Below are 12,986 nucleotides of genomic sequence, written 5' to 3' on the forward strand. Positions count from 1 at the left end.
CTCAGACGATCACATCCATCTACTTAACATTCCCAGCAGTCCCACTTAGCTCACGTAATCTTCACTTTCCCGTTGGAGTTGTTGCGTTTTGCGCAGACATGGCTGCATTTTTAGCAGAGGGTGAAGCACTCCCTATATATATCAGTCTGGGATGAATGGTGCTGTATACGTTATTAATAATAAGGGATCATTTTCCTTTCATTAATGCCACCAGACTTCTTCTGCCGTGCTCTTCACCCTGTGCAGTGCTTCATAAGTCAGCGACAGAAAGTGGCCAGCAGCAGAGATGCTGCAGAATTGAAGGGGGCTCAAAGCAGCCTGTGTGCATTCAAGCTAGCCTCTTGGGAGGAGGAGGCAGTGGAAGAGAGAAGCTCTACTGGGCAATAGGCATCCCTAAAATATTTGTTTCCTAGACCATGGCATGTATGTGTCAGGCACAGATACACCATGAAAAACAGAGGGCAGATCGCCTGTAAATCCTTGCTTTCCCAGTTTCTGTGCTCTTGCTCAAAGGTTATATATTTTTATTATTTCAGGTTCTTCTCCCCTGCTGCTGCTGCTGGCAGCTTCAGCCACATTGATTTAGCTCAGTGCTCTGCATACAAAAAAGCCCTTTCATTGCAGTGGAAACAGGTTTTCTTGGCATGTGCCTGATGAGCCCTTCAGGGAAAATGAAAAGTCAACACCTATGGAATCCTCTTGGCCTAGAATTCTTTAGACTCAGATATAAAGGATTCTACTTCTTTTTCTTTTTTATTATAATTAATCCTAGGCTATTACACCCACGGGACACCTGCTAACTACAGTGGGGTAAAGCGTGTGCTTAGTATAAGGTTACAAGCGCTACTCATTTCCATTTGAGGGTGTGTGTCTATAGATCACTGGTGAAAGGTGCCAGATGGATAGGCCTGCAAATGGATGTCCACTCCGCATCCCCAGAATAAGTCCACTGTAGGCAGCTGGAGGGCAGACTGGCCCTGCTGCTCTCCCCGTGAGCCTCAGCCTCACTGAATCCGTAGCCTCACGGTTGAGACAATCAGCAAGGTTACCTGTCTTTATCAATTACTGTGAATTTTGCAAAGGGCATATCTGGCCAGTGGGAACTGGAGGGAGACTTCCAGCTCATTTCATATAGGAATCTACCCACCTGCTGGATGGTGACATCGGTTGGTTACTAATGACCTGGGCTGCATCTGAACTAGTAACATGAAAAATTGCACCCTATTATCAATCCCACGAAAACTAGGGGCAAGATTCTTGGTCCAGTCTGTCTCTCCTTCACGTTGCTTCAGCAGTACGCAGGGGACTGGAAGCTGAACTAAAGGGACTTTGGGGGATTTTACCTATCATAGTATAAAGCCAACGTAGCTCGCTTATGCCACCGGATCTCCCTTCTTTCCCCTACGTAGGAGGAGTTCCAGGACATGGCCAGAGTGCAGTGTGCTCTGGCAATCCTGGTCCCGTGAAACTGTCCCTAGGGGAACATTCCAACTGGCATAAATTAGTGACCGTTTGGCATCTCCAGCTTGCAAGAGCGATGGTTCAGCCCCCAGGCCCAGGATTAGAGGAGGTAAAAAGGTGGCTCCTCTCCCTGAACTCAGTGTTGTTGAGGACTGCACCCTCTATTTTAAAAACTGGGTAATCTGCACCTTTAATGACAACCTTCTTAGCCCTGGAATGTAATCATGGTTAGAGCAGACATGCCAAACCCGCCAAAAAAATGCAGAAATTGGGCTTGGTTTTGGCTTAATTGGCTTGTAAGTTGCTTGTTTGCCTTGTTGTAGCTTGTTGCTTCTTTTTTTTTTTTTGATCGGCTCCCAGCAAGCAGAGACAAGGGGCAAGGCAGGGAGAGAGTCAGAGGTGCACAGTGGGCCCACCTTAGTCCCAGACTGCACGCCGGGGGGATCTAGTCACATAGAGCGTTGGGGTTCTTAGGGACTGGCTTGTTTTGGCCTAGTTTTGAAAGGGGATTAGCTTGATTTTTGGCTTATTGTGAAAGTCGGGCTGCTTATTTACCGCGGGAAAGTTGGCAACTGTGGGTTAGAGGTGATGGACGTCATTCTCTGCTACATGCTATAGGTTTTTAGAATCTAACTCTTGATTTAATCCATTCATTTTTATAGAACTTTTTCACAAGGGTAAAATCATCATAGGATGATGAAGCAGTGAGCATGGAATGTAAGGAATGTTGATGGGCAATAATGCCTCCAGCATTCAGCCCAGTCCTATGACTTCTGGGTATGGAGGCTGTCCTGCCCAAAGGCCTTCTGTCACTAGCATGCAATCTTATAGCCCTTCCCTGAGCAGGGAGCTGAGCCAGGCTCGGCTAACTTCTCATTCACTGAGGACTCTCTAATGCCCCTGGGTCTCAGAGTGGTGGGTGCTTACTTTTTGGAGGGTCTGTTAGAGCCAGCGTTACATGCTGGGCATTTTATTAAAATGATATGAAGTGTGCCCAAGCTGAATTTGATGGGCCTGTTCTGTAGATCTAAACATAAATAAAAGTGGCCTACACACACTTTACAATGAAACTTACAGGAAAGTAGCTGCTAACAAAGCTTGTATGATTGTATTACTTGTTACATAAAATATGTAACATCCCATGTTTTATGTTGTCTATTTGAATTTCTATCATGTTTTAATAAATTTGTCATCTGCTAATGTCTGTTTCCAGATTGCTGCATTTCTTTGAGGGTTTATCTGTTGTTAAGTGGAAGGCCAGGTTCTTTACATACTGTCAGAACATGACTTTGACTGGCCAAAGCCATGTAATTATCCACTGATCAGGTACAACACGGGCAATGGCAGTGCAAATGTTGCTTACACTCCCTGCTTTTGTGTCTGAAGCCCATCTTGGAGAGTCCACCTCTAGAGGTGAGGGATTAATTGTCTCTCAGCTTTTGAGATCTTTCCCTCCTTCCCCTGTGTTGAGGCTTCCAGCAGAGCTTTCACTTAGTGCTGACATTGATTGTGGCTTTACTGCTGTGGCACCAGAAACTGGAGGGAGATCATCAACTCATGTCACATGGGTCACTGAACAGACACTGGATACTAATGACGGTTGGTCACTGCCGTTTTGGGACAGATTTGAACCTATGAACTAAATATTTTCCATAATCTTTGATCCTCTCATTCAAGCCATCCAGTTCTCTCCTTTGTAGAATCCTTATTTTAGATTCTAAACCTAATTTTCACACCGTTAAAGATACACTTGCTATTATTGATTTATTACTAATACTTATGGAAATACATTTAATATGAATTCATCATGAACTACATGTGCTGTAAAAGTGTAGCTCTTTTGAAGGGTTATCACACGCTGAAATAGTCTAAATCTATTGTATTTTGAAAGCTCCTTCTCACCTCCATAGAAAGTGACTATGTAAGACTACATTCTTAGGGAAAATTAAGAATTGTAATTGGTGAACGTTCCCTCTACTGTTAAGCAAAGCCAGCCATCAGCATCTGATTTGCATTTTATACCATGCAGCAGGAAATATTTAAGTTGACAAATAGCATATTTAATACAGCAACAGATACTTGGCAGTTAGTTATTAACAACTGTTACAGATGTGATTTATTTGCTGTTATGAAAAGGGCATTACTGTGTGAATACGATTCAGAAATTAGCTCCAGTTTAGCAAGAGGCCTTGGCTGCCTGACCTCTTAATATCCTTATAATGATGCCATTTACCACTCAAAGGCTTATTCAAGTCACTCACTGCTAGATTTGTTTTAAAGGAGTCCACTCTAGGGCAGACGTTTTATGTATGTTAATGTATCTGATTGCAGGGTTAGGCACATGGATTTTTGGGGCTAGTCTAGACTAGAATCGCTACTATGGCGCAGCTGTAGCACTGCTAGTGCAGAGAGCTTCTCCCGCCAACATAGCGCTGTCCACACCGGTGCTTAGGCTGGTATAACTTACATCACTTGGGGGTGGCTTTTTCACACCCCTGAGTGACTTCAGTTATACCGAAATAAGTGTTAGTGCATATAAGCCCTAAATGTGAAAAATGTAAGAACAAACTATGTACAGGCTTCTGTGAGTACAACAGCCGGAGGAGAGGAGGATTCAAGGAGCTTCCCTAGCCACAACATGGTCTTTGTGCCCCCCTTAGCGCAAGATGAAGCTAGTGCCACTGCTAGTAAAAGTCTCCTAAAAATGGGTGGGAGGAGCTTTCCTTCCCCCGCCCCGACACTCCGTACTAGCCGCTAGAGCAAAGGGGATAGATGCTACATCCCCTTCAGGTGTGGCACAGTGCCCTCCCTCCCTCCCTGCCCGTGTGCTCCCCATTGCTCCAGGAGGCATAGTATAAGTGTCAGGCATGAAGCTTCCAAGAGCTGCAGCTGGGACAGTGCACCTCTGTGGCATCCCAATGCGAGATGGCTCTTAAAGGCACAAGAGCGCCAAGTCTTCCTGAAAATACGGTTACATTTCAGTTTCCTTCAGTGCAAGGGTATTGCTGCTATTATCAGCTCTGCAGGACTTCATAGATGCTCCACAAGATACTTGTTCTACAGTTCATGGTGTGCAGGGAGGAAGAATGCTTAGGGCACAAGCCTAGGACTTGGAAGACCTCAGTTCAAGTCCCCACAGACTTCCTCTATGACCATGGGCATGTATCTCTGGGGCTCAGTTCTCCATCTGTAAAATGGGGGCTAACAGCACCGACCTACCCTTGCAGAGGTGCTGTGAGGCTAAATCCATTAAAGATTGTGAGGGTGCTCCAAAAATATGGATGATGGTGTCACACTTCAAGGTGCAATTCAGACCAGCGAGAGGACACTGTTTGTATCATTACCCTGAGTGCCCCAAAATGCTTCTGCTACTTGTGGCTCCCAGCCTGGGCCACACACGCAGCCAGCATGCACTCTATGTTCTGTAAACTGTACTGCTCTGATTCAACGACCTGGAATCCAACAACCTGCCAGCAGTTATCACAGACACACTCTTGTCTTTAGTAGACTTGGTTAATATTAGCAGGTGACCCCAATGCACCCCCAGCCCCATACTTTCCCACACCCGTGTGCTCTGCAGTGCCCAGCCCTCTCCTGCAATATTCAGAGGAATAAGATACATTTCCTCCTTTAAAGAGACAAAACCCAACAGTTGGCCACATTAACTGGAGTTAACATTCACTTGAATCAAACACAGCACTGTGGGCTTAGATGAAAAGTAAAATAAGGTTATTAACAAAAGAAGATGGATTTTAAGTGGATTCAAGTATAAGAGAAAGTTAGAAATGCTTACAAGCAATAACGTGAAAATACCTATCTAAAACGCTAAAACTTAATCTAGCATGGTACAGCCTTGTTCAAGTTGTATTTTTCTCACCCCCATTCTTCTAGCAAGGTGACTGACCCCCCATTTTGGTCAGGATCTCCTCCAGAAGTCCAAAGTGCTGTTTCTTTTGTCATCTTAGGTGAAAGAGAGAACTTGGGGTTTTCTGCCCCTTTCTTTTATAGTCCAGTGAACCTTTGAAATGATCCCTCAAAGTAGAGTTTATTCAAATGGGGAGGAAGGCGACATGGAGTCTGGTGGTAAAGGAAGCTCCATGCTCTTTCTTCCCCCCACTGGTGTTTGCTAAAATGCAAATTGTTCTTTTTCCCACAGTCTCTTCCCCTTGTTAGCTTGATGGCCCTGTTTACTGCTTATATTTAAAGTGGTGTAAACCCACATTCCTTTGTTTAGGATAGATCTATTTAACACCTTTACCGAGGCAAGGCTGTCTGGTTGTGAACATGGGTAATAACATCATGCAGGTGGAATTTATAGCTTTACATATAGTGTTGCTACACACATTTCACCATGATATTACTGACCAGAGAGTGAATAGTTTTCAAATGGTAACTCACAAGGCATATTTAGTACAAAGATTATTACTGTTGTGTGTGAATACAGAGTTGTTTAGGGTCATATCAATTCCTATGGTAGGTAGAGGCTAGTAACCAGACAGCTTATTTAACATTCCTTGTAACTTGGACTTTGATCTCTAATAGTGTATAGGCTTAGACATAACGAGCCAACATTTCAGAATTGAGATCAACTTGTGTCCTCACAACACCCACATTAGCATTTGTGTGCCAGTGGGTAGTTCAGTGTGCAGTGAGCCAGTTTGTGCAGAGGCAAGGCTTTATGGGTGCACGTGTCACTCTCAGCCCTAACGTTTTAGGGCCTGACTCTCTGCTCACAGTTACACAGATGTAAATCTAGAGTGACTCCATGGAAGTTAAACCTGCAAAAAAGTCAGTGTAAAGCAGAAGCAGGCCCCAAGGCACATTACTTGCTACATACAAGACAAAGCAACTGCTGTTTACGATGCCGTATACTTCAGTAGGAATATGCATTGCTAAACACCATCACTAAAATCATGCAATGACTAATGCATGTGTTATATACAAATAGCATTGCTTTCTATGTGAAACTGTCCCTTTCACTCACAACATCACTCTGCCCTTAAGGCCCTCCTTGTTTCATCTCAAAAAAACGTTGTTTTTTTGTAACTAGAGTGTTTTTAAGTGTACAAAATTTTTAGGGGAGAAAATCCCAGTTGTACATTTTAGCTCCATTTATGAGCTGCTCCACCACATGAGCACATCTACATGTACGTCCTTAATTCCTGCTAAAACCTTTGCAGGGAGTTTTGCTATTATCTTATAAGTCTGTTCCTCAGCCTTTCAATATTTTCTGGTAGGTAGCTTTCTAAAATGATGTAAGAGTTTTGATTGTTCCAGTTTGGAAATGGTTTCTTTATCTCAGTCAAGTAAATGATGTACCAGCATTCATAAACCAGTGGAACCCCAGCTTCATTAAATAAACTTGGTGAATTTCACTTTTTTTTTTTTTTTGTGGTCTTGTGTTTTGATAGGTGTGGGTAACAGACCTTGACCTTTGCTACAGTGACCAGCTGGCCTTCACTCAGATCATGTTGTATGTGACGAATGGCAATCTGGATGGGTGCTCTAGCCGTTTTGAAGTACCACTTACGTGGAAGAAAACAAAAAGTCACAGCGTTCAGAGTGAGGAGGCAGAAACTGTAAGTAATGTTTCATTTCCAACTAACATTGTTAAGTGTCAGAGGGGTAGCCGTGTTAGTCTGAATCTGTAAAAAGCAACAGAGGGTCCTGTGGCACCTTTAAGACTAACAGAAGTATTGGAGCATAAGCTTTCGTGGGTGAATGCCCACTTCATCAGACACAAGTAATGGAAATTTCCGGAGGCAGGTATAAATCAGTATGGAAATAACGAGGTTAGTTCAATCAGGGAGGGTGAGGTGCTCTGCTAGCAGTTGAGGTGTGAACACCAAAGGAGGAGAAACTGCTTCTATAGTTGGATAGCCATTCACAGTCTTTGTTTAATCCTGATCTGATGGTGCCAAATTTGCAAATGAACTGGAGCTCAGCAGTTTCTCTTTGGAGTCTGGTCCTGAAGTATTTTGGCTTTAAGATGGCTACCTTTACATCTGCTATTGTGTGGCCAGGGAGGTTGAAGTGTTCTCCTACAGGTTTTTGTATGTTGCCATTCCTGATCTCTGATTTGTGTCCATTTATCCTCTTGCGCAGTGACTGTCCAGTTTGGCCAATGTACATAGCAGAGGGGCATTGCTGGCACATGATGGCATATATAACATTGGTGGACGTGTAGGTGAATGAGCCGGTGATGTTGTAGCTGATCTGGTTAGGTCCAGTGATGGTGTTGCTGGTGTAGATATGTGGGCAGAGTTGGCATCGAGGTTTGTTGCATGGGTTGGTTCCTGAGTTAGAGTTGTTATGGTGTGGTGCATGGTTGCTGGTGAGAATATGCTTAAGGTCTGTGGGCGAGGACTGGCCTGCCTCCCTAGGTCTGTGAAAGAGAGGGATCGTTGTCCAGGATGGGTTGTAGATCACTGATGATGCGTTGGAGAGGTTTAAGCTGAGGACTGTAGGTGATGGCCAGTGGAGTTCTGTTGGTTTCTTTTTTGGGCCTGTCTTGTAGCAGGAGGCTTCTGGGTACGCGTCTGGCTCTGTTGATTTGTTTCTTTATTTCCTTGTGTGGGTATCGTAGTTTTGAGAATGCTTGGTGAAGATCTTGTAGGTGTTGGTCTCTGTCTGAGGGGTTGGAGCAGATGCGGTTGTACCTCAGCGCTTGGCTGTAGACGATGGATCGTGTGGTGTGTCCGGGGTGGAAGCTGGAGGCATGAAGGTAGGCGTAGCAATCATGGGTTTTTGGTATAGGGTGGTATTAACGTGGCCATCGCTTATTTGTACTGTGGTGTCTAGGAAGTGGACCTCCTGTGTAGATTAGTCCAGGTTGAGGTTGATGGTGGGGTGGAAGCTGTTGACATCATGGTGGAATTCTTCTAGGGTCTCCTTCCCATGGGTCCAGATGATGATGTCATCAATGTAGCGTAGGTAGAGAAGGGGCGTGAGTGGACGAGAGCTGAGGAAGCGTTGTTCCTGGTCAGCCATAATCATCAGTGATCTACAACCCATCCTGGACAATGATCCCTCACTTTCACAGACCTTGGGAGGCCAGTCCTCGCCCACAGACAACCCGCCAACCTTAAGCATATTCTCACCAGCAACCATGCACCGCACCATAACAACTCTAACTCAGGAACCAACCTATGCAACAAACCTCGATGCCAACTCTGCCCACATATCTACACCAGCAACACCATCACAGGACCTAACCAGATCAGCTACATCATCACCTGCTCATTCACCTGCACGTCCACCAATGTTATATATGCCATCATATGCCAGCAATGCCCCTCTGCTATGTACATTGGCCAAACTGGACAGTCACTACGCAAGAGGATAAATGGACACAAGTCAGAGATCAGGAATGGCAATATACAAAAACCTGTAGGAGAACACTTCAACCCCCTGGCCACACAATAGCAGATGTAAAGGGAACCATCTTACAGCAAAAAAACTTCAGGACCAGACTCCAAAGAGAAACTGCTGAGCTCCAGTTCATTTGCAAATTTGACACCATCAGATCAGGATTAAACAAAGACTGTGAATGGCTGTCCAACTACAGAAGCAGTTTCTCCTCCTTTGGTGTTCACACCTCAACTGCTAGCAGAGCACCTCACCCTCCCTGATTGAACTAACCTCGTTATCTCCATACTGATTTATACCTGCCTCCGGAAATTTCCATTACTTGTGTCTGATGAAGTGGGCATTCACCCACGAAAGCTTATGCTCCAATACTTCTGTTAGTCTTAAAGGTACCACAGGACCCTCTGTTGCTTTTAACATTGTTAAGTTACTTCAGGTATAAAAGGCTGTTCAGCACCTTCACCTTGAGAAACACCAGTTAATTTGTGGATTCCAAGGTTTGGGGTTTACTTTAGCATAACCAGCAGCTGCTCTACAGCCACCCAGCACCAAAGGGTTAATAACAGAGCAGTTACTTCTCTTGCGTTTCAGGAAGGTTAAAAAAATGTGACATCACATTAGAAATGAAAAGAAAGCGCTTGGCCATTTATGGTGACTCTGATTAGCCACATTTTGCACTCATCAGCATTGGTTCTGTTTATAGCACTAATTAAATGATGAATACTCTGAAATAGTTCTCAAAATTTTAAGGAATCTTGTGACATTTAATTCTTGAACGTTGTGAAACAAGATAACCAAACAGGTAGTAAAAGGGGCACTGTAGGGAGAGCACCACGGTGTCACAAGAGCTAAAAGGAGGAAGGATAGTCATGGTCCTGTGGCTGAGGTCCAAGATTAGAAGTCAGGACACCTGTGTTCTACTTCCTGTGTAAACTTTAGGATGACCGTGAACAGTTCTGTAAATTAAGCTTCCACATCTGCAAGATAGTGCTAATAATACTGCCCTACCTCATATGGATATTATGAGGCTAAATAAGTCACGATTAGTAAAGTGCTTTGAGATCCTCATATGGATGGTGCTATAGAAGTGTTAACTATGGTTACTGAATTTATTACATTTGATAAACTGTTTGGCTTATCAGCCTTGAGATTATCCTTATGATGGTGGCTATCCCCAGCAGAAGGACAGACAAGGTGAAACCCTCTGGAAAAATCAGGGTGAGTTAAGAGAAGGTGCCAGGAGAACAACTGCGGTGTTTAGGTGTTTTATTAGAAAGTGCACAAGCTGCTTTTTCTGTCTAGAAAGGAGAGATGTTGTGCCATTCCAAAAAGTGTCACAGAGTTGTAATTTAGAGGTTAATGAGATCCTGATCTATTGTTCTTGTCAAGCAACCACTTTAAGTTGGAGAGGAGTGAATTAGTCCCAGTAGTACATGTCCTAGAAATGAAAAGTAATCAAGTAGCAACTTTTTGAATAAAAATTCTGTCAGGATTAACATAAACTGTCACTCTATCCTTAATTTTTTCCTCTTCTTTATATCTTTGGCTCTTACCTCCTTAAAAGTTAACTAGAAAAAAAGTAATATCTTTGAAGATCTTTCTAAAAAAAAAAAAGGGAGAGAGACAAATGTTTTTACAGCACATGATCTGTAATGAATGATTAAGTAAAGCACTTTGTGTAAAATTATGATGTTAATAATGAATCTGTCCCCTTTATGTATTATATATTCCCAATGCTGCTAGGGTTGATATTGATAAAATGGAGCAGCGACTGAGTTTGTGTGACGATTGTATTTTTAGAAATCCTTCTTTGAAAGAACAAATTTCCTAGATACTGCTGCTACTGTAATTATGTAGAAAACCAATCACTCATTATAGTTAGGATACATTATCTTCTAGACAGATGAGGCTAAATAAGCAACACATTAATAATTCATACTGCAGTTCATTATGCATGTGTATGCATGCTTTGTAGCTGAAATAAGCACCTCATCAACCTGATGCCAACCCTTAAACAATAGTTCTGTGTTATTGCAGCCACATGCAAGTTTACGCTTGTTAAACTGCTACTTGGATGATTTTATCAAGCGTTCATTGATTTGTGGTCCCCTACTGCAGAGAACAGATTTTGGAAGCTCCTTTTTTAACTTAATGACTTGAGCAATGGGTGTTATTAATTCTCAGAATATGATAACCATGATTAATTTTCAGGCAGAGATGTATTCTATAAGGATTTCAACTATGTCAACTTAAATGCATCAATGTCAAAACAATATCATTTTGGGAAAAATACTCTAAATTACATGCTTCAAGAGCAGTATCCCCATTCAAAGAACTCAGAACCCAGTCCTGCAAACAACACCAGACTCAAGCCCCCGTTCAGAAAAGTATCCTCAAGTCAGGACAGCACTTAAGTTTGTGCTCAAATGCTTTGCCGAATCTCAACCATAGAATTGTCTCTCTTGATTTTAAGGTTTCAGAGTAGCAGCCGTGTTAGTCTGTATCCGCAAAAAGAACAGGAGTACTTGTGGCACCTTAGAGACTAACAAATTTATTAGAGCATAAGCTTTCGTGGACTACAGCTGAAGAAGTGGGCTGTAGTCCACGAAAGCTTATGCTCTAATAAATCTGTTTGTCTCTAAGGTGCCACAAGTACTCCTGTTCTTTTTGATTTTAAGGGCTACTCATCGTAGCATATGCGCTATCCCTTCTAATAAGCCTTGGCAGGACACGGCCTATTGAGGCACCTAACTTCTTTTGAGTTCAGTGGGATTTAGGCACCTAAATACCTTTGAGGATCTGGACCGTAGTCACTTTAAACCGTGCCTAGAAAAATATTATTCATGAAAAATGGTCTTTAAGGTTTTCTATATTTAGCATTAAGTATTTTTGTGATGATTCAGGTGTTTAAATGAAAGATGACTTAGAATTACTATTAACCAGACATTTGTTCCACATTGTTTTTCATGTAGGGCCTGATCCTGGAATAGCTGCATGTTCAAAGCTGCCCCTAACTGCGAGGCTGAATTGTGCAGCAGAGTGCATTCTGATTCTAGTATCAGGCCTCTAATGAGAACAAAGCTACAATGTGGCTATGATTTAAAAAACTCACTTGCATTACTGGCCCTAGTTTTGCTGTTCTCTGGCAGGACAAGTCTATTGATTTCAAGTAGGAGCTCTGGCTTTGTAAGGATTACTAGATCAGGCCTACTCTGAAAAGGACAAGGGACTGGTTCTTCTCTCAGTAAGGCACAAAACTTGTCAGTTAGAGTTACATGCCGGCATGGAAAGGACGGTAAAGACATCCCCCACCCTTCCTTATAGAGCTACAGGTTTGTCTTCATTAGGTTTTAAAGGTGTGTTGTTAGGGCTGCCTCCAGGCTTCAGCTGAGCCCACTAGCATGTGCTAATGTAAATGCTGCCTCATCTACACTTATACAATGTGCTACTTATAACATGTGTTCTAACAACACCCCTTTAAATCCTCGTCAAGACAAATCCTCATAGCCCATCCCTTTGCAGGGGATAATGTAATCTGAGCACAGGATTGGTAATCCAGGCTCTGACACTGTAGCCTTTGAAAGTAAATTAAGCATCTGGTCCATTTCCCATTACACTCACTGGAAAGACTGCAATGACTTCAGAAAGATTTGGGTCAGATCCCTTGTACTGGCTGAAACCTACAATGAAAAACAAATCAATATGGGGTTTGAGCCTGAGAAATGTGTAATGATATTGATTGGGCAGCATGTGTAAGCAGAACTCAGGTCCATTTTCAATACAGAGCTTGGGTGGACTGTAAAGGATATTTTAGAATATTATGTTCCATATTTGCTAAATCATTTAGATTCTGCCAACCGTATACCCAATGAATATCACCTCACTCTCATGAAATATGTCAACTAAATCTGTGGGATTATTTAGGAGAATAAGGTGCTACTTGATTAACCATTGACTTCAGTGGTATAAATCAATTCCGCTCCATTGACTTTAGTAGAGCTATGTTGATTTGCACCAGGTGAGAATGTATCCCAGTGAGTTGTGTCTTGCAGGATCATACCCTGAAGACCTGATTTTCAGTTACACTAAAGCCCCTTTATGCTGCTCTGGCCATAATGATGTAGAATTACCTTAGTGTGAATGGGTGTCAGTCTTTA

General features: G+C 42.9%; 1 protein-coding gene across 1 annotated transcript in view; it reads left to right on the forward strand.

Annotated features, from left to right (window-relative positions):
• The window catches only part of IQCH (IQ motif containing H), a 115,771-nt gene that overhangs the window by 95,038 nt on the left and 7,747 nt on the right, over positions 1-12,986 (forward strand). Inside the window, exon 17 of the mRNA XM_034784004.1 lies at positions 6,873-7,040. Coding sequence (XP_034639895.1) covers positions 6,873-7,040 — 168 coding nt within the window. The remainder of the gene's footprint in view (positions 1-6,872; positions 7,041-12,986) is intronic.

Source organism: Trachemys scripta, chromosome 10, assembly GCF_013100865.1.
Source record: "Trachemys scripta elegans isolate TJP31775 chromosome 10, CAS_Tse_1.0, whole genome shotgun sequence".
Taxonomy (NCBI): Eukaryota; Metazoa; Chordata; order Testudines; family Emydidae; genus Trachemys; species Trachemys scripta.